Below are 22,506 nucleotides of genomic sequence, written 5' to 3'. Positions count from 1 at the left end.
CTACAAGTTGTGGCACACACCAGGCCATGTGTCCACTTCAGCACTGAACAAATAATGTTTGGCTCCATGCTGACATCACAGGGCTCCATGCACTCATCACTGCCCACAGTCAGGGGGGAAGCCAGGAGAGTAAACCCATGTTGTTGTCAGACAGAAAGGAAAAGGTGGGAGAAACAGTAAGACAAATTTCCCTTGAGGAAAAAAGGGATTCATAGATGGTCAGAACCCTGGAGCACATCAAATGTAAAGCTAAAACTAGAAATGCTCATGCATTCATGAATGCTTGTTAACAGAATGTGACACTTGCAGATTTCATAAGCCTCTGAAGGATTTCAGCCAAAAAAATTATTCACCCATTATAAACATAGTGAAAAAGGCAGAGGGGCTTACCTGTAACCATGGGTGACTAAGGGATTTGTCAACACTGAAACGTTTTCTCATCTTCACTTGAAGCAAATTGTTTATTAAATCAATGGCTGGCAAAGAAGAACAAAAATTATATTGTTAAAATACAAATCACCTCTGTCATCATTCACATGCTGAATTAGAAATTATTTTTTTTATGTGTGAGTGTATCCTACACTGAATTCCTTTGTATTTAACCAAGCTCTTGAATTTTATATTTAGCTTTGCTTATGTTAAATGTGGCTACAAAATAGGTATGGAGTAAGTTCCCCCTACTTTTGATGGAACACTAAAAGCTTTACTGTGTTGTTCATTAATCTTTTTCCCAACTGATTTTAGTGATTTTCAGATATGCCTAAGAAGCTTGAGCATAATCCTGTGCTCCACAATAATATAGGTACTTCTACTATTGTATACTTTTGTATAGGTCCTTCCACATCTACCTGTGTATTAACCATGTATTAACCAAACATGGTAACAGCACATAACCAAAGCTGGCACTGGAGAGCTCTAGAGACCAGCTTTGTAAACTTCTAGGTTGTTCAGACCCGACACTTAAATCTGTATTTCCTAATGTACAAACTAAAATTCCAGATTCAACTTTGAACCATTTCTGTGATTATAGATCAGATAAAATATACCAGCATTCAGCAAATACCCACACATGAATTAACTTTCCTTTGGGACTTTTGGGAAGTGTCAGATTACTCATCCCATTCATCATGCATGAAATTTGTATTTCTTGCTAAATCTCCTGACTCCCCTGCCCTGAAAATTATCTAAAGCATTGTATTCCACAATTTATGTTTCACAAATATATTTACCTTATATTTATCTACTTTGGCATAGTCTACTAAACTCAAACTATCAATAATTTTCACACTCCTTCCTAAATGAACCTTGATGTTTAAGCATTTGAAAACATTACCCCCATACACAAACATTCTAATAGAGAAAATTAATTTTGTTACCTTCACTAGAAATTTCCTTCCAAGGATTTGGTGGGTACATAAATGCTGCATTTTGAATCTGATCATTGATATCCTCATCTTCATTAAATGGGAATGTGCCACTGAGGCTCACGTAGACGATAACTCCCACTGACCACATGTCCAGGGAGCGGTTGTAGCCTTTGCTCCGGAGCACCTCAGGGGCCAGGTACGCGGGAGTGCCCACCACAGAGCGCCGGAAGGACTTCTCACCAATGATGCGTGCAAAGCCAAAGTCACACAGCTTCACCTGCAACAGCAGCACATTTCAAACTCAGAAGTCTCTGCCTGACTTCACACCCTTTCTGCCATCCCTTAAACATTGTATGCATGCAAACAGAACAAAACCCCATGGAAAGCAGTCCATTAAGGTTTTAGGTTGCTGAGTTTGCAGCACACAGATCAGCCGCACTTCGGATCAAGAGCTGAACTGGCTCTGCACAGACTCGGGTCTGAGGCAGTTTGTGTATTACATGGCCACAGGTGTGCAAATAAGGATGAAGTATCTTGATTCCAAACCCAGCTCATTTTCAGAAGTGAATCCTCACTCTCAAAAGGCACAGAACCTAAGTTAAAAACACACACGAATCCCAGCCAAATCACATTCCACTTAATCATATTCCTGAAGTTTCAGCTACACGGAAATCCAACATTGAGTTTTAGCTGGAACTCAGAGCCAGCCAGCTCTTGACAGAACATCCCAGTAAAATGCATTAACAGCTGGCACATGCACCGATGCTCAAATCTTCATGATCCTATGACAGTTCCTCAACTTGAACACAGCAGGCACTTATGGAGATAAAACAATCCAGACCAAGCTCAACATGTAACCTCAAGTCAATAAGCCCCCCTCAGAGTATAAGAGCAATGCACTAAAAGCACTTAGTGAGACAAGGGAAAAAAAAAAGATTAATACAATACATGCAGTAGATGACTACAATACATTCAAGTAATTCTAGAAGTCAGTTTAAAATCCTACAAGAGGCTGCTTTTTAAGCAGCAGTGTCGATATTGCTTTAAAAAAAACCTGATGAACAGTAATGAAAAGTATTGTTTAATCTTCACTCACTTGAGGGAATGGTTCTGCTGATGCTAGTAGTACATTTTCTGGTTTTAAATCACAGTGCACAATATTCTTGAAGTGTAAATTTCTCAAAGCAACAAGTATCTACAAAACAAAAGAATGCTTTCAGAATATATTCAAGCAGATCAGAAGTGTCAAGAGACACACAGACTAACCAATACAACAATTTCTATCAACAGAGTCCTCAAGAATTGACCCATATAGACTGTGCAAGTACTGTTTTTCCAGCTTACCAATACTTGAAAACAAGGGGGTTTATTTTCCCCAACCCTTTCCCCCCCACCTCCTCCTCTGTCTTTTTGAATGCTTACTGTTTTGACATTCATTTTTAGATAGCCATAATGTTATGTCTTGGGAAAGAAGGGCCAAAAAAATTAACACAATAAACATTCAAAGTTCTTTTCTTGCTTATTCAGCTTTCATGAGATGTGTAGCTCTCTATGCTGTCTCTTTTTAAATAACAATACAGAAAACCCCTTCTCCAAATTCTCATCTTATAATTACAAAACCCAAATTTAGCCTTTCCTCTTAAAGCAGAGGAACTGACTGCTCACCTGAGTGACCATGAACTTAGTTATTCGTTCTGGAAGTCGACTTTTCTCACTGGAAAGAATCATCTCTAGCATATCCCCATGCAGCTTTTCCATCACAACAAAGACTCGTTCTGGGGTTTCAAACATACATTCCAGGTTCACAATCCCAGGGTGGTGCAAATTCTAAAACAAAGTAGCATAGGTACAACACTAAAATAAAACAGTATGAAATATCCTGAATTACACAGAAATGCTGACCACAAATTAAAAAAAAAAAACCAAACAGTTAAATAGATACAGGTGAAAAAAACTATCTGAGGAAAGAAACTAGCTTAAAACAAATGTCAACCCATGAAACATGCCAACAGCTAAGGATAACTTGTTTAATACAACTTAGCTCAAATCATTAATTTTACAGTTGATGCATGTTCTGTACTCAAGTTACTGAGTATAAGAATAATACTCAAAAAGGAGCTAGTAGTGGAAAACAGCAGAAAATAATACTGAGGGAGTCAACATGGAGCCAAAGTACATAGCTTCAGTGGGATCCCCTACAGCAGGGTAGATATCACCCCCGAGTTATCAACTCGACCAAGTACTCAGGAGTTCCTGCTTTTGTAAGATTCCCTCTTCCAAAAGTACTCAGAAATCACAGATGTAAATTTAAAAATCAATTCAGAACACTTAGACATAATACAAAATCTCATTAATGGTCTATTTAAGACAAAACTCCAACATGATTCCAAAACGCTTTTATACCTGGAGAATGGCTACTTCATTACGAAGTTGACTTTCCTGTTTAGTTGGAAACCTCATCTTGTCAATGACTTTGATAGCCACATCTCTTCCAGTCTTCCTATGTTTTCCTAAACAGAAAGTGTCAGCCATCAAGAGGTAGAAGCAATTCATAGCTATTAAACATTACAGCAGAAATTCCTTATTGGGGAAACCAGTATATTCTGTCAGGTGTACAATATTACCATATTTATATTTAGAATTGCAAATGGTATATGAGTAAAAGAAGTTATCAACCTCCACAGGAATTCTGTAGTTTAAACTTAAACCAGTTACCACTCTGCTGTCAGGTACACACACGCTGACATTAGATGTATTGGGTGAAGTTTTTGCTTGTGCAATGGACTTGCACATGAACAAGTAATAACAACTCCACAGAATATTGCTTCTCCTGCAAAATCAACAACAATTCAAGGCCAAAGTGAAAACAGATCTACACACCCACTGTAGTGGTTTCATACTTTCATGGGCTCCACATGGACAGGAAATTACACACCTAATACTCTTTGGGAACATGAGAGCAATTAGGTACCCCAAAGAACAGCAACACATTTAACACCCGAGGCAGTCTGCTGTGATCAAAAAGCTCTAAAAGGCCGTGGTAAGAAAAACACCATGCTGACAGCACCACATATTATTCCTTGCTGCAACCTGCATCAGCTCCACGAGAAGCGTTCTGCAATACACAGCTAGGCTGTGTCCAGGGCTAAGTGAGCAGCTGTTCATGCTTCCCCAGCTTCTTCACAGCTGCACAACTGGTTTCTTTCAGTCACATTAGAGAGGTTAATGGGATCACACACTGCAAGGCCTTGGAAATCTGAGACATTTAGTACTAAACTATGACAGAACAGTAAGTTTGCACCAAAGAAAAGCACCGTTATCCACTCAGTGAAGGGTTTGGAAGCCATTTTAGGAGAAGGGACGACACACACATCTACAGTGCAAGTGGCACAGAAGGTTCTACCAGCACTGCTGTGGGGAGCCCAGCCACACCTCAGCAGCCAGCCAGCCTCTCCTGGTGCTCCCTGGTCAGCACCGGGGCCAGGGCTTAGGCAGGGCGCTGCAACTTCTCCAAGGCTGCTATGCCAAGCAACTACTGCACCTGCCTTTAACATCATCATGAATAAAGAGCTTATCTCCACCAGATAAAGGAAATTATATTGAAATGTAGCACAAATACAATCAATTACAAACTAGATGCAAAACACAGAAGGCAAATGCTAGATTGCTAAAGAATGTAAAGCAAACCAATCCATCTAACAAAACACCTAACTATATAAGCTGGACTACAGCTAAAACTTTCCCATGAAGAGTAACAGACAAGCAGCTTGAAAATTGCTTTTATTAAACAAAACAAAGCCAACCAGTTTTCAGTGCAAGTTTTACATCAGTAACAAAATGTCAAGAGTAGTTTTTTCTGTCTCCCTTTTTTCAGATCTTTCAAACTAATCAAAGTTTGAAAGGAAAAGCAGAGGGAAACTGTTCTCACTGACACACGGAGTTGGATATTTATATCCTATAACTTTTGATTTGCAATTTTGAAAAAGTTTGTCAAGAATAGGGAACACAAAAAATGCAACAAAAAATAAAAACCCAATCCAAACCCCACAACAATGAAAGCAACCTAATTTTCCCATTACTTGTTACCATTATTTTAGTATGACTACACAAGTGCAGATAAGCCAATATCAGAAGTTACAGCATCTAGCCTCTCCAAATACTAGCAACAATTAAGCAGTGTGTAGAGCCAGAAAAACCATAGTCTTTTATACTGTCTTCTCATACTCTTTCAGCTTGTGATTTTATATTAAGAAGTAAGCATATCCGATATATTTTAAGCCCTTATTCAGTAAAAAAAAAATTCAATGAAAGTTTTTTGTAAGTGTTTACTACACTTACAAGCACTTGTAAGCATTGAATCATGTAAAACATCAAGCTGAGATTTATCTACAAGGCAATTTAGGAAAAATGAAACCCAGTCATTAAAATAAGTGTCTGCATTTGTTAATTTCTATTCATAAGAGAGGGAGGATATTTTGATTCACACTGCGCTTTAAGAAATGCAGAGGGGGCAAAAAATCTGATCTCTTTCAAGAGTGATGTAAAACCAGACCAAACTGTATTTCCACCAAGCAGTTTAGAAGTAATAAAGTAGCTAACTACACAATTGGCAGACAGAAAAATCAAAGCCACAACACTTCCTGATTAGAAAGAAAATGTGACAGAAGCAGAAAGATTACCACTTGTAAATCATTACTTATGACTTTTTCTTTCTTTCCAGATTTATGGTCTGTGGTTTTCTCAACACTTGAGATATAACACGAGATTAAAAAAAAAGAGATAGAAACAGAGTTCATATGCATTTCTAGTATTTCTTCTTTTTTTGTAAAGACATACTAAAAGCAAGTTATATGCTGCAACAGAAGGTTTTAAAAACTAATACTAGACTTGAAACCTAGGGCTAACACACTTGGCAAAGAATACCTCTTTCTACTTTACCCTGCTGACAGAAATTTGTTTGCATCAAGCATGTCAATAACATGTTTGCATCCATACTGTCAAACCATAAACTATGTGTTTTTCTAATTGCTTTTGGCCACATCTCTAAGGTGCAATTCAAAACAGGTATAACTGACAGCAAATGTGTGACTTCTAATACTGTAAAGCACAGTGTTAGAATTTGCAATTTAAAAAAATCATGAAACATGGCCAAATTGGATTGCTTTGTATTTAACTATGGCCAAAAAAGAAATGCATATTCTAAACTGATTAGGATGCCAATGCAAAACTGTAAAGGCAAGAATTTAATTGTAAGAAATACTGTATATAGAGCTGCAGAGCCACGCAGCAAAGTAATCCAAACACAAATTTTAACAAGATTAACTTCACCTAGACATTCTAGATACAGCTAAGTAAGTATGAAAAGGATAATTTTATCAAGGAGACATTCTATCTTAATAAATGCATAATGGAACATAATGCAATTTACCTCCATATACAATACCAAACTGACCAGAACCCAGCACTTCATCAGCAAATATTTGGTACACAGAGCTGATATCCTAATGCATGAAAAAAAAAGAAATCACAAATATCAGGAGTCATTAAAATGTTCAGGACCACATTAGGTATTACTGGCTAGGCTGTAATTATATCTGGCATTAATCAAAATCTGTAAAAGGTACCCTCATTACACTGAGCAGTGGGAAAACACAACAAACTTTTCCTGAAGAGGATCCACTGGGTTGCACCAAAAGCAGGGACACACATTCATAAAAACTAACAGCCATGGCAGGTGAGTAGGTAACTTCCTGCACATAACATGGACTTCTTTACCTAAGTGCTCTGGTGCTGCTTTCTCATCCAGACACTGCTACTACCAATTACTCTGCAATACTCAGACAAATAAACATCACTGTAATACAATGCACATGACTCACCACATTCTCCTGGACCTGGCAATTTGAAACAGAGATGCTTAAAGACAATTCTTCTGCAATAAAGAAGATAAAGCCAAGTTAGTAAATAAAAAGGGCAGACTTTTTCTAAAAAGAGAATCAACAAAAACCCTTTACTGACTTCTAACCCAGAATCGATGAAATGATTTTTAGTGTTGTATTGCAGAAACTTCATACTCTGAAACTCATTAGATAAATAACTCTGGAAGTTTTGCTGGGATTATTTGTCTTTTTTTGTCCTATTCCTGATTACAAAAACAGTAGAACAATACAAGTGTGTACACAATAGACAGCTGGAGAACCAAAAGCAATAGTAATTGTATCATAGTTCATTAAGTGAATAATGATTTCTGGTAACAATAAAGAAAAATACAGGCAAGAGGAGCAGGTAGATCACTCATAGTCAAATGAATGTGGCTTCTTATCTTCTGTGGCACCAAGATATACAGAATTAATGCATAAGAAAAGGAAACAAATCAAAGAAACCAAGTAACACAATAACTGATAATTAAAAAGACAATAAAGCCCATAAGATAAAAAAAATAAAACCTTTGTTTCATGGATAAACTACAAAAGCAAATCAATCATTGGAACATAAGGGCACATTCAGGAAGTATCATTTCCAAGTAAATGTATCAGATAAAGAATTCTTCAGTCTGCAGCAGACATTGACATAAATTTTTCATTACAGGAATAACATTGATGCCCAGGCAAGAAGAGATATACCAAGGAAGACAGGAAATACCCTTCTTTTTTGACTTCCACAGCCAAAGTAAAGCATCTCAGACTAACAGACATCTACCACTTGGAGTCTGTCTCTCTGAAGGCATTCCAGACCAAACTGGATGTGTTTGTGTGTAACCTGGACCCTGACTTGTCAGTGGGGTTGGACTGGATGATCTCCAGAGGTCCCTTCCAACCCTAAAAATTCTGTGATATTATGTTAACTTAAAGAACAAAAAGAATTAATTAATCTACAAGGTAGATAGAAAACACACTATAAACTTACTAGCACTTTGAAAAGACCCTTTATCATCCTAAAGAGAATTTAGAAAAAAAAGATGTCTGATTTTTTCCACCTGTGCTTCATCTCAAAGAAGAAATTTACAGAGAGAAGATAGGAAAAATTACTAATTCTCAAAGACACCCTGAAGTCTGCATCTGGAATATGAACTCTGAGTCTTGCAGATGCCAACTGATTATTGGCTATAGTCAAGTCAGTACTGAAGTAACCATACAGAACACAAGGGAAAACAATAAAGAAGTCAGACAAAAAAATTCCTAAGGTCAACAAAAACTGCTTCAAGGTAACTAGAAAATAAAGATACAGTTTTTGAAAGTGTTTAACAGAACACACTGAACCCTTGTCCACAGATGGCTACAGAATATTAAATAACTCTGAGGTAAAGAGTGGGTTATTCCTTCCAAATAAATCCATTTTTCTAGTGTCTGAAATGTGCAAGAATAAGGGCTAAGAAACAGTCACCTCTAAAAAAATTATTAATGCCACAATTGCACACAACTTCTACAGCAGGTAGATTCTCTCTATAGTAGGCAGGTTTCTTTCTCATTTTAGCTCAGAATCACCCCACAAAGAAACACCCCACCCCAAACACCAGGTAAAAAGGATGGTGGTTACAAAAGATTCTTTGCCATGGGTCAGACTGGAAGGACATCCTCATTTCTAACTACCTCTGGCCACAATGGGGTATATAATAATTAGATGATGCCTCGTGGACACTTTGACACTACAAGTTCTCTGTTGCTGCAAGTATTTCAAGTGCTAGCCATGTCTCTCTTCCACTTTTGGTCTTTTCATTTAAAAGCATGCATTTGAGACTTTTTTTTCAAATTAAAATCTAATTATCTTAAGGGCTCTTGAGATACATTTCATGATTCACAAAGTGTAGGAAGAAGAGGGATGAACAGACATTTTGTAGTCTTCTGAGAGTTTAAAAACCAACCTGAGTTGTCTAAAAATATGTAAATACCACTCCCTGACTCACAGTAGTTTCTTATACTCCTATAATCCTAAACATACTAAAATACTTCCTCTCAGCATCCATCACTGCAGTTCTATTCCCTACCAATGTCAATGGAGTGTTATTATTTATATCTGAAAAACTAATTGTTTTGGAAAAATCAAATGTCTTTGCAAATCTGTCAGCAACAGTAAGCCTTAGGTGCTAAAAAACAGAGAGTTTTGGTATATATATATATTTACCTCAGACTAGCATTTAAATGTTCTTAACTGTTGCTGATGCAGAGTAGCCAGATATCAGAGACAGAGAAACTGATCTCAAAATCTAATGCAAAAGAAATTTTTTCTGCAAGGAGATTAAAGAGTAGCTGGAATTTAAAAGGAAACTAAAAAGTGAAAGCATAAATCTCAGTACAGAATGAGAATAAATGTTGTTGCAAGGAACAAGATGTCTTAAAAGAAAGAAAACAATATAAAAGTTTAGTGAAGCCTTGATAATTAATATAATCCTATGCCAGATGAAAAAAGGGAGGGAAGGTGCATAAAAATAAGAACAGGGTACTTTTTATAACTACCCACAGCTTCGGAATAGTTTTTTACATCACTGATGGTATTAACACAGCAACACTAACTCCTTTTTTCTCCTTAGCTACTGACATCACATAGAATTTTAAAAATATAAACATATATGGGTACTAACATTAAAAAAATCCAAATTTGACTCTTTCAAAGTGTATGCATATAATCTGAATATATTTATTTAGTTATGTATATTAGAAATATGTAATCTGTACTCCCTTTTTATATCTGCATGTGTTCTTAGTGGTCCCACAATAAAACTCTGCATTCATATTGTAAATCTGATTCTTTACTACTTTCTGCTACAAAGGATTAAAGGATTTGCCCACCCTCCACAAACCTGAGAGTCATTTTTTAGAGACTCATGGAAAATGATGAACCCAATTCAGCAGATAACCAATAGACAGTACTTCACTCTAAACAAGCACTGTTCCCAAAGGAATCACTACCACCAGCAGCTTCAGCACATGAACAAGAGCGCCTCACTGCTTACTGTGATCTTTTCCTTGTCCTGCAGCAGTGCAAATGCTAGGCTGAGGAGTGACTGGCATCAAGGCCTGGCGGATGGCTTTCTCCCAGCTCTGAGCTACGTCAAGTCCAACTCCAGAGGCAGCAAGAACTGGACTGTGATGAGTGCTGCCATTGTTCTCGCCAACAAAGTACACCATCGTGTCAGTGATGATCTCAAAACAGTAGGGGTTGCTGCCCTGCACCACATGTGAAAAATCTCGAGGCTGAGTCACCTGGAGAATTTCTGAAAGTGGAATCTCCTGAAGAAAGATATTAGAAATTAAAAAATGAAAATGCGCATAACATTTTAATATAACGCCCATAAACTGAAAGCGTTGCAAAGAAACCAAATCAAATACATCAAAGAAACAAAACCAAAACACCAAGCTTCATAAATAAAATTGATCTGCACATGACCATTGCTCTGAATATCTATATGCAAGTTTAGACAGACTTTCAGGCCCACCACAGTTCTCTCCATACAACTACTATTTTCTACTCAAACTACATTCATGTTCATCATGAGACACACCCCCACTGCATGGGTAAGTGATGCACAAAGAGAGAATTACCATTTTCCCCTTGTAGTTTATACAGCTTAGGCAGAGAAGAGCAGGAGGGGGAGAAAGTGAAACAGTAACATTAAGGAGAGGATGCAGCTATACACACTAATCAATAAGCATTGCTTTGTGCATCAGAATCATTTTGGGTAAACATAATACACATATTAGCAGATATTATCTGCATACAGATAATATCCTCTACGTGGTCAGTTTAAGACCATGGTACAAGAGTATTACAGAACAGATCTCATGGAAGAAATGGTTTCACGTTCACACTAGGTGGAGGAGGACATTCCACATCCATGGGAAGGTGCAGGTGCATGTCACTTGCAAGAGCAGTGAACAGGCAGATGAACACCAGGCAGGCATTAGGAGGATAAGAGACAGCAGCTGATTGAGATGAAGAGCAAATAAATGTAAAGGCAAAAAACTGTGAATTACTCTAACAGCAAAGACAAACAATCATATCTAAGCAGTTAAAACAAGGTTGCAAAGGAGCAAGTGAAAGGACTAAAAGCAGTCATGTAATGGAGCAACAAGCAAGGAACATATTTTACCAGCTGTGTTTTGAATGCACAGGGCAATACAAGTATCAGAGAGGTCTGAGAAGAGACTGCATTGGTCAAGATAGGGATGAAAAGGATCTGGGCAAGTTTAGCTGGGTGTACAGAGAAAAGGCTTGTTCTTAGAGATGTTATAAAGGAAGAAGCTGCAAGATTTGGACCCCCACCTAAAGGCATAAGACAAGAAAGGGAAAAGTCCTGTTTACACATTCAAATTCATTTTCCTACATTGACAATACACTAAGCTTAAATTATATAAACATAAGGCTATACAGCAAATTTTCCTGTAAATCTTGCTTGAAACTTTCAGTTGTACAGTAGGGAGTAACTGAATTTGAGGAATGTTGAAATAAAACACATAAGCATGCAAACTTTCAGACACTATTCAGAGAACACAAAAATTCAAGCCTTCATTCAAATGGTGGCCAAAGAAATTCTCTGGTAATTGTGAGGAAAGCTTAATATGCCAGGTAATTCAGGAGAACAGTACATGCAAAAATGTAAGGAGAGACATACTCAAGGGAATTAGAGCAGGAGCTGCAAGCAACTTCTCAGAGTTAGTCTTGATCCTTCTCACTTACAGGCTTTAGGCAACAATTAACCTGGTCACAGTTTTGATTCAAAAAAGAGATGGGAAAACGGAGATAATACGTAAACTGCTCACAGGAGTTATCATATCTATAAAGCATTTAATAAATCAAGTGAAACATAATTACTACTTATCATTAATTACCTTGTAATATTTTGTTCCAGATTCATTTTGAAATAGTGTGAGGCATTTGCTGTCCAGTCTCCAGTAATGTCTTTTTCTCTACAAAATGCACAGTACAATTACATAAGGAATAAACCTTTCATACGGCTTTTGCTATCTCATTATTTAAATTAAAAATGCTTTAAATTACTGTAATAATCATTCAAAATTAATCTACAATAATCTTAGACTACAGAAATGAAAAATAAACTTTGGGAAAAAATACTTTGTCTTAATTTAAGAAGAAGCTCAAAAATTATTTCCAAAAACTAGCAAATATCACTTACCTTACAGCAAAAGCAGTGACAACAGGAGTTACCTCATATAGGAAAAAAGAGTTACTAGACAGGCTTTACTCCAGGTGCATATTCTCACAAAATCTGAGTCATTCAAATTTAGTGACAATTGTGGGAGTCATGCTTTCTCCCTTCGTGCCCTCATACCAACACTGCAAGGTTCAAGCACTGAGGAAGCCTAACAAGTCCTTAATTCTTCCATCAATATAGAGGCAAAACAGGCACAATATGAGATTCAAATGAAAAAAAAACAATTTGGGGGGGGGGAAAACCCAAGACAGACTACCTAGCCATTTGTTGGAAGTATCCACCAAAAAGAAATCTCCCTGACCAAAAAGTTACGTGGAATAACTGTTGTATATAACTGTCTTGTAATTTAAGCAGAAGAATATTCTTCAAAACAAAGAAGCTTTTAGAAAGCTAATATGGTTGTATGAATCAAAGTATCTGTAAGATACTTTCCTTGCATCACACTCATTTAGTTAGAAAACCACTTCCATTTTTCTGGGACAAAAACCAAGACCCTTAACCCTAACTTAGGATGACAAAGTTTGAAATATCATTCTATTATATTTCTATTTTATAAACTTTGTCATATTAAAAGCAAAGCTGTTTTTTTTCCCATATTTAAGCAGAGCTTAAATCACTCAGGGAGAAGCTAAGTCAACCTACAGGAGTTTGACAAAGAAAACTAGATCAAAAATGGATTTAACTTAAAGGAGTTCCCAGAGAGCACCGGGACAATGGGTGAAACCAAAGGTGTAAACCCCTCATTTCAACATATATGCTCTTTATTAAATTGCGAATCAGGAAAGACCTTGGAGAGAGAAATTAAGGAAAAGGCTGGTAACTTATTCAGGGGTTCAAAATCTGCCCCATACCCTACTCTGAGAAAGCATGAGACCAAGGTTAGAAAAAGAGTAAAGATGATGACATAGAAACGTCTCATTTTAAAGAATGAAACATCTTGTTATCAGGGAGCACAAGAAGCACACAGATCGTGCTGTTAAAATGAACCTGTCTGGAACTGATAGGAAGCCCAGTTGTTTCAGGAATAGGAAAGAGTCTGACATTGCTGAGAACGGAACGGCCAAGGGAAATAGCCGATGTTGTAATGCCCAATACGGAAGTCTCCTCCCATTAGGAAGCTCTGTGAGATCTTGTCTGGCTGACTGTCCTTTGGGTCAGGATACTTCATTTGACTGGCCTTTTTAGTTGATGTCAGCGAGGTAGCAGCCAGACTGACAGCTGAAGAAAATCAAACTAGACTAAGGTGTTTCATCAGATCACTGTTCTAAAGGGAGGCTCAAAAAAAAAAAAAGTTCATGGGAAAACATACTGGTTGTACTGAAAGTTTAAATCAGAGCTGAATACCAGGTCTGCTCTGAACAGTTCTAGAAGTATTCATCTTTGTCTGCTACCTGGCCTTAGTTTTTCCAGCTGATGATAATTGTGATTTATGTAGTCTTGGCTGTAACCACATCTAAAACACACTAGATACTTATTTTGGATTGTGATAAATACATCTAGGTACTAGAAAACTGTACCTTAAAGAAATGGTTTTTAAGGGAGTTTCATAAAGACCACTTACAGCAGTCAGTTTAGCTGACAATCACAAAAACTGAAAACATTACAGTACAGAGCTGCCTATTATCACCTTTCAAATTGATTGCATCAGAACTTAAATAACTTTGCTTCTCTAAACTCTCTAAGTCTCCTCCAATCAGATGCCACAGAGATAAAGAATGCAAAAGTATTTCTGCTGCCTTTCACGAACAGTCTCAGTATGCCATAATGTTCTCCATGAGATCTGGGAACTTCTTAAATTCCTCCTTTTCATTCATCTACCAAAAAACAAGAGGACTGATTCACTTCCTCCCATCAGACAATACTAAGGAACCCTGTTATTTTGCCTTGTTTTCCTCCTCAATACACAAAAATCAAGTAGCTTGCCTACTCAATTAAGGTAGCGTTATTAGTAGCACTGGCAACAAACTACACAGTCTTTTTGGGGGATGCTTTCATACCCAAGGACATACAGTCAAGCCACAACTCTTAAAGTGAATTGCTAGAGGAATTAAGGGTTCCCACATCTACACATAACTATTTACAAACACCTAGATCATTAGAATAATACTCTCAACCATTTCAGTATACATAATATTCTTATGAATTCCACCTTTTCACATAGTAGAATAGAAAAAGAGACATATGTATTTAGTTCAACTATAGAGAAAGAAGACACAAACAAATTTTTCTAAGTTACTTCCTCAGGAAAGCTGAAATACTGCATATGCAATTCATTTGAGACAATGTAGAGATGCTTCTCCTTCTTAAAGGGGAGAAGGAAAAGTACTGTTCAATCACCATATGAAGAATTTTGAATAAATTACACTTTTTCCCTGGAACCAGATTTCTTAATAATGAACATCACAGCTAAATTCTTTCAAATTATACTCTAATCAGAAATAAAATATACTAGTTTACAGAAATAATTTAGGAAGAAACTGAAGTAACTGACCAGGTTGTCTCTACTAGTATAGTGGACCATCCATCCTTCTTTCACCATTGTACTGCTCTTCCTCTTCGTGTGTTTGATTGACTGTACAACTCGCATGAGAGGAATATTATTGCTTGTTGAAGGACTAAAAAGGAGATACAACAGTTTAACATGCAACAAGTTAAAATACAACAGTACTGCAATTATACTTGTTTTACGTATTTAGTCCACAATTTTCAGGAACAGATAACTTTTATGCATTTAGTCCATCATTTTCAGGAACAGACACTGTGGTTACAGTCCATAATTTTCAGGAACAGACACCTTTTCTTCCCATACAGATTTAGTTGATGGATGAATTTGATAAGGCATCTGAGCTCCTACTAGGTCTCCTAGGGCAAATATTGCAGTACTTAAGGAACAGAGAAGAAACACACTGGACTGAGGACACCTACAGAAATTATCCTCTTTCAAAACAATTTGCTGAGACTGCTGGTCTTTCATGCCATTTTACACCACAGAAATATAATTAACATCAGCATAACTATCATTTCTTCTTGTCTATGTAAGTTGATTATGCTGCTTCATAATATTGTGGTTAATGAAGGTCCCTATCAAAGCAAACTTTCAACTTATGAAAATATAAACCAGGGTGTGTTAAATCACAGCTGTACTAGAAAATTCTATCAATGCTAAGATATATTAACTGTCCTGCAGACAAAGGTTTGATAATCTCTAATGTTCTGAGAGAGCCATTAATTAAACATACAGGTTTTAATAGCATTGAAAATGAAGGTAAACACCGAGGTGCCTGCCTACACCAGAGCTCTCTACATGTGGCACTAACAGACATATCTGTAAACACACATTGTGAGGTAGTTTCAAAAAAAAAAAGTAAGGATGCTTTAACGTGGCCTGTTACACTACAGGATGTAGAACTGGCTACAGGATGCTGTCATGCCAAAAACCTGAATTGCTTCAAATCCAATTAGAAAAAAATGGAAAAATCCTACTTGGAGGTAGATGTTGCCTCCCAGTCAGGAGATCCTTGAGGTATGAATCACTGGAAGTTGGAAGGTATCATTATATGCTCTCCCTCACAAATTTGCTATTAAGCCCTGAGCTACAGTGATGTTTAGTTTGACCAAATACAACTGTGCTTATCTTATTAAGAATGACTAAGAAAATCAGGATGACACTACTCAGAATAATAGAGAAATAGAAAGTTCATTAAATCAAATTTGGTCTATGTTAATGGTTATTGAATAAAAGACTTCAGAAGCATCACTTTCAAGATAAATAAAGCGAACTATTGCATAACATGCATAGAATATGATGTCAACATTAAAATATCCCAACTAATGCTGTTTAAATCCACACATATATAACAGTAACTAAATTAGGCTCAAGTCACAGAGATATTAACCACACATTAGCTTTGTTAAGCTGTAAGTTTTATCCTGCTTTAATAATCTGGGTGTGTTTCTTCAATAACTGTCATAGGATAACACTTTTTCCAATTAGAAGAGGCTATATTCTTTTAGTTTATTTATGTTTCAGAGTTTCTTGAGATAGGAGAACTTTACAAAGTATTTTCAAGCTAAAAAAAACCCACACAAAGGGAAAATACACTTTCAGCAATAAAACTGGGCTAATTGGTAACGTTTTGCTCAAAATTTTGAGCAACACATATCCTCAGCAAAGAAATCCATCCTGTAACTTACCTGATTGTTTTGACAGCTTCCTCATCTTTGTCTGCATCGAGGTCAGATGGATCCATAAAAAAGATTTTGTCCTCTGGAGGAGAGGTCTCTTCAGCATCATCTAGAACTCGACTACCATCACTGTTCATTTCACTGCTATCAACTTCCATCGGCATATCCAAGTCCTGCCCTGGGCTAGCAGGTTCTGGAAACAACACAAGTCAGACATTATTTCACACACACAACTAAAAAAAAAAATAAATAAAATCCTCCAAAATTCAACTTTGTTTTTTTTTTTTAGTTAACACTTATGGAAATAAACAAAAAATTACAATCACAATATACAAAATCTTCACACACTTGCTGTAAGATGCAGAGTATGCTAATGAATATCATCAATTTCATTTTGCTAAATGCCAAGGCAAGAGAGACCCAACTAAAACACAAACCATTCTGAAAGAAGCAGAGTGAAAAGCTTAAAGTCTACACCTAAATCTCATTAAGTAATTCTGTTCCACAAGTAATCAGGACAAAGTAACCTTTCGATGGCTAGAGATGACCCAGAGAATTATTCTTGTGCAAATGAAATTCTCCATTAACAGCAACCCAGCTCTGCTCTCCCTGGTCTTGTAGTCCATAATAAGAAAAGTAAGAAAGAAAAGGAGAGCTGTGGAATTGCAGGAAAAGAGAAAAGCAGAACAGATCTTATTCACCTGTGATTTGCTGTAGGCAGAAATTTAGTGTTTTCAAAAGCTGTACAACTGGTACTGTGGAAAACTAAGAATTAAGACATAAAAATATGTCTTGTAATATGTCTGTAGCCTTTTTATGGTTGTTTTTTTGTTTGTTGGTTGGTTTGTGGGGGGTTGTTTTTGAGTTTGCTTTTTACCTGGGGTGAGTTAAATTAAGAATGGGAAAAAGAACAGAAAATAAATTGCTCTTTATGTCTTCAGAAGAATTACATGAAACTATAGCTCCCAAACTATGTGGCCTTTACCATTTTAGCATCACAAGGGCAGTAAAACCAGGCTGCAGCAGCATCATGTTGCACATTACTGTTCACAGCCACCAACCTCAAGATCCAGGAAAGAGCCTGGGAGCTGGAGAAGGTTACCATGAATGGATGGGATATATTGTGCAATGGCAACAGACCCTAGCACAGATGTTGCCCAAGCCTCTGAATCAAGTTGTACTGTTTGATGCGATCTGCTTCACTTCACCAATTTTGTTTCACTAAAAAATGTGTGACAAGGCAACACAGCCACAGAATGGCTGAAGTTGGAGGAGATTTTTAAAGGTCACCTGGTCCAACAACCCCCTGAGTTCATTTCTCCCATCTGTTGAAGTCCCTCAGGACAGCAGCACAAACCTTCTGTCATATCAGCCAGTCCTCCCAGTCTGGAGGGTACACTCTGTCCCATCAAGATCATTAATGGAGATGTTAAATAAGACTGGACCCTTTACTGGCCCCTAGGGTACACCATGAGTTATTTGCCATTGATAATCACACTCCAGGCCCCCCATTCAATCAGTTTTTAATCCCTATCTGCTCATCTACCCCATATTTCATCAGTTTAACACTGGTTTAAAACTTACAAAAATACTCTAAACATTCTTCCACAAAGTGTTCTTCACATCCCTCTTTCAATTCTGCAAGATCTATTCAGAAAGCAGTCCTACTTCATTGAGGTTTCTAGAAATTAGGGTGCAATTCTTTCATTTGGTTTGGCTTGGGCTTTTTCTCCTTTTTCTTTTATCTCAAACACCTCAGCTAACTCTGGCCAGTAAGATATGAGAAAGTCATAAAAAATGGCACATGTCTTCAGATATTAACATTTTCAAGTATGTATTTCATGGTGAAAAATGAGCAGACTAATCACAACAGATCTTCAAATTTTGTACATTGGGGTGGCTTCTAGATTTTTCATTTCCATTAAGCAATCCCAAGAAAGGCATAGTGAACTTGTCAAGACTGATTTAAATAAAATTTAAGTCACCAGAGTGTAAGTTTTACAGTGAATCTTTTTCATTTTAACTGAAAAAATTGGCAAGATAAATAAAAATATGTCAAATATTCAGAGATGAGGGAACTAAATACTAAGGTATTTAGTTTTCAGCCATAAAAGATCTCTCACTATTTGAAAGAATGTTTCTCATCTTACCTCCATTGAAAATAACCTCTCCAAGACAGTCTCGAGGTACTTTAGGTGCACAGCGTTTATGACAGTTGAATCTGCAATCTAAAACAGCAGATAAATAAGCCCATGATAGCAGAACCTGACCCCCACACAGACACTAACATTTATCCTTCACTTCTTCCAACACAAACTTCAGTTCAGATTCATATATTTGCATGTAACTGAAGACAGCACCAATGAGGTCACCTCCAGGAGGAAATTAGCAATCTTGTCCTTATGTCACATGTTGATTTGTCCCACCACTATTTATTATGTCAGTACTTCCCCTTCCAGTACAAAATAGTTTGCTACTTCTGTAGCTTCTTCTGCAGCTATTTTTTCCCTCATGATGTAACTTCTCCCATTCTTTCATTTGTTCCACATCCTTTTTTCCATTGCTATATGATTTAATGTCTCATCTCTAACATTTTTCCCCACCAGCCAACTAAGACTTGCAGCCATCAGAGTCTGATCACACAACATCTATGATCACACAACTACATCAGAGCAAATATGTTCTGGAGTAAATCCTGAAGTCCAGTTCCCCTCTCATTCAGGTTACAGATTTGCCTGACTCCTCAAGCTCCATTTCTTGCTGACACAGGGCAGACAGAATAATGTTATGTCCAGATTTGGCCTGACACAGGATGGAATCTCGGCTGGATGTGTGCTATTTCTGCACCTGAGGTATCAGATGCAGCCTACTGAACCAAGTCCAGCATACAACATTACTGGTATGAACAGGAATTTCCTTTATTAGTCGCATCCCTGTGATTTTCAACGCCATCAACACCATGAATTTCAAAACTCCCTACTGCCCCCACAATCGTTTTCATATTGGTAGTTTAACCTCTTTTTGCTATTCAAAACAAGCTCAATGTGTTTTTCTTTTAAGCCCAGAAAAGAGAAAAACCATTATCTCTCCCTTTTTAGTGGCAGAGGAGCCAAATTTTGGAGCAGAATACAATATTGCTCAGCTTCTGAGTGCCTAAAAAGATGCATCCTAGGAGACCCATTAACAATATTTTACAGCCATGGCTTCATTCCATATTATGAAATACAATTACTTCACTACTTTAAAGAAGGCTGGAAGAAACAGAGACATTTCAAATCCTCTCATGAAACTAGAAGACTGAATCTATCCTAAAAAATTAAACTGTATTCAAAAACATTCCTGGGTACTGCAATGCAATTCTCTAGTCCAGTAAATTGCTACAAACATCCCCTAGCAAGCTTTTGGCCCACAACATTAGCATAATCTCAAACAGTTCCAAGGTCTAGCTGATAAACCAGAGCATCCTATGAAATTGCTCCAGGCAGCCTGCACAGAGCCACCCAGGCTGGGATGCTAAGAAAATTTGTTCATGAACATGGATCATTCTGTCCCAGCTGACCTCAGTGTCCGGGAATGTTTCTGGGCACATTTAATTTATTACCACAAATACAGCCTTAGCATCTCAAACATCATCCTCAGAGCCCAAATAGCAATGAATTAAATCAAGAAATCCAGGGCTCTTATGGGTAATCAGAAACATAAAACTACTAAAAGACACCAAGCTTTGTGAATGTGCACAAGGAAGTTGGTGGGAAACCTTAAGGATCTGTAAGAAAAGTCAGTATGAAAAAATTTGAACTGCTTGATATCAGTTCCTCATATATTAAAAATAAGTATAGGATCCTACTGCATAAATGGAGGCCTATTAAGGCACTCATTTCTGTCCTGCACATATACATGGCATTTCTCTAGGCTTGTTTTCCATACATAAATACTTACAACAGGCATACAAATAATATTTTTATTCAGTGCCATTCAATTCCCTGAAACTGATATGGTAGCCCCATTTGTTCAGCTGGATACAGTCACATGCTGTGTATGGCCAGCAGCATCTGTATGTTAAAACCACAAGGCATCTTTTTCAGGCTTTATTATTTTTGTATCGTGTGTATCCAAGAGACACACTGACTGGAAAAAATATCAAAACCAGTTCAGGATGCAGACTTCAAACAGACTACAAAGACTGCAAATAACAACAGAAATGAAAAATAAAACTACTTCCTTACTCACATGAGACAGCACTATTACTAGTCAAAAAAAAAAAGGTTAACACAGCTGTAAACCTGCAATATTTTCTCTCCTCTAATAAAGCAAACTGAAAATGTATTAAGTGACCTCTCTCAAAAAGCTGACCTTCGATACTCCCGTTTGACAAACTCACATGAGAGAAATGGAAACTCCTTTCCGTATTAATGTTTATGATTCATTACTAGACTTTTGTTTCCTGCAACAAAGCCAACAGATCTGCACTAACTAGTAATAAAAAGCCAGAAGGAGATCACATTAGTTACACCCTAGGAACCACATGGAAGAGCCTGAGAACTGAAGCCATGCATGTTAACATTTGCTACATAAAACCCATGCAAGTTCAGCACAGGCACCTATCTCCAAAAGGTAATAATCAGTATCCTGGACTAAAATACAATGAAAATTCACAAATTCCTTAGTGATCAGTCTAGAATACAGATATTGAACAAAAGGAAGCATTTCCCATTTTTATTAATTCATAATTATCCTAGAATTACAGTGTTTTCAATCTACACAATTAAATCTTATTTTTCAGAAAAATGTACAATGCACAGCTTACTACAATGAAAATGAGGGCTGCTGTGATCTTCTGAAAATTATACAATTTTTCAAAACTTACATGTCCCTGTTTTGCAGTATACAGCCACCTAAGTTGCAAACAGTTTTAAATACAAGACCTTTACTGAAACTTACTGCTCCAGCAGCAAATTAAAGGTTTACCTTTACACTGCATTCCTTGGCGAAACAGGCCCTTCAGCAGCCGTTTGCAATACTGGCAGATGGTGGGACGAGTGTAAGAGTGAACAGCAAAGGTGTGTGGGACCTTCACTCTGCAAAGCACCATCTTATCCATCCAGATGGGGCGGCCACTCCAAGAGGGAATCCTCTTACTAGGCTCTGGGCAGCAACGCTGGAATAAAGAAGGAATACATCATTTGCAGCAGAACAGTTCTACTGCCATGACTGCTTTGAAAAGTCACAGCAGCCAGGTGAACTGGAAAAAGGCAAAAACTGCATCCATTTTTAAAAAGGGCAGAATGGACAGCCCTGGGAATCACTGACCTTTCAGCCTCCCCTCTGTATCTGGGAAGATCACAGAGATCCTTCTAGAAGCTATGCTAAAGAACATGAAGGGAGGAAGTGATTTGGGACAGCCAGCAGCCTTCCATGATGGAGTGACTCCATCTCAGTGGACAATAAAAAGGCTATAGGTGTCATTTATCTGGAATTCTGTAAAGGTCACCACAACATCCTTCACTCTAAAGTGGAGAGATGGATTCAATGGGCAGACTTTTAGAAGAATAAGGAATTGACTAAATGGTCACATCCAGAGGGCAGTGGTCAATGTCTCAGTGTCCTGACAGACATCAGTGACAGGGCTGATACTGGGACCAGAGCTATTAAATGTCTTCATCAATGACAGACAGTGGGAGTGAGTGCACCCTCAGCACATTTGTGGATGTCACCCAGCTGGCACACTGGAGGGATGTGATGCCATCCAGCAGGACCCGGATAAGCTCGAGAAGTGGGTCCATG

At 37.5% G+C, this 22,506-nt stretch overlaps 1 protein-coding gene across 1 annotated transcript in view; it reads right to left on the bottom strand.

Moving 5' to 3' along the window:
• The window catches only part of PRKD3 (protein kinase D3), a 40,064-nt gene that overhangs the window by 3,150 nt on the left and 14,408 nt on the right, over window positions 1–22,506 (bottom strand). The window contains exons 5-17 of the mRNA XM_066546634.1: window positions 21,691–21,880; window positions 18,873–18,950; window positions 16,732–16,915; window positions 15,029–15,152; window positions 12,194–12,271; window positions 10,318–10,594; window positions 7,247–7,299; window positions 6,796–6,868; window positions 3,771–3,877; window positions 3,033–3,194; window positions 2,464–2,562; window positions 1,377–1,644; window positions 391–476 (exon numbers count right to left, since the gene is read on the bottom strand). Coding sequence (XP_066402731.1) covers window positions 391–476; window positions 1,377–1,644; window positions 2,464–2,562; window positions 3,033–3,194; window positions 3,771–3,877; window positions 6,796–6,868; window positions 7,247–7,299; window positions 10,318–10,594; window positions 12,194–12,271; window positions 15,029–15,152; window positions 16,732–16,915; window positions 18,873–18,950; window positions 21,691–21,880 — 1,779 coding nt within the window. The remainder of the gene's footprint in view (window positions 1–390; window positions 477–1,376; window positions 1,645–2,463; window positions 2,563–3,032; window positions 3,195–3,770; window positions 3,878–6,795; window positions 6,869–7,246; window positions 7,300–10,317; window positions 10,595–12,193; window positions 12,272–15,028; window positions 15,153–16,731; window positions 16,916–18,872; window positions 18,951–21,690; window positions 21,881–22,506) is intronic.

Source organism: Molothrus aeneus, chromosome 3 (genome assembly GCF_037042795.1).
Source record: "Molothrus aeneus isolate 106 chromosome 3, BPBGC_Maene_1.0, whole genome shotgun sequence".
NCBI classification, from domain to species: domain Eukaryota; kingdom Metazoa; phylum Chordata; class Aves; order Passeriformes; family Icteridae; genus Molothrus; species Molothrus aeneus.
Note: the sequence above shows the minus strand (reverse complement) of the source record. Positions and strands in the feature narration are given on the sequence as shown.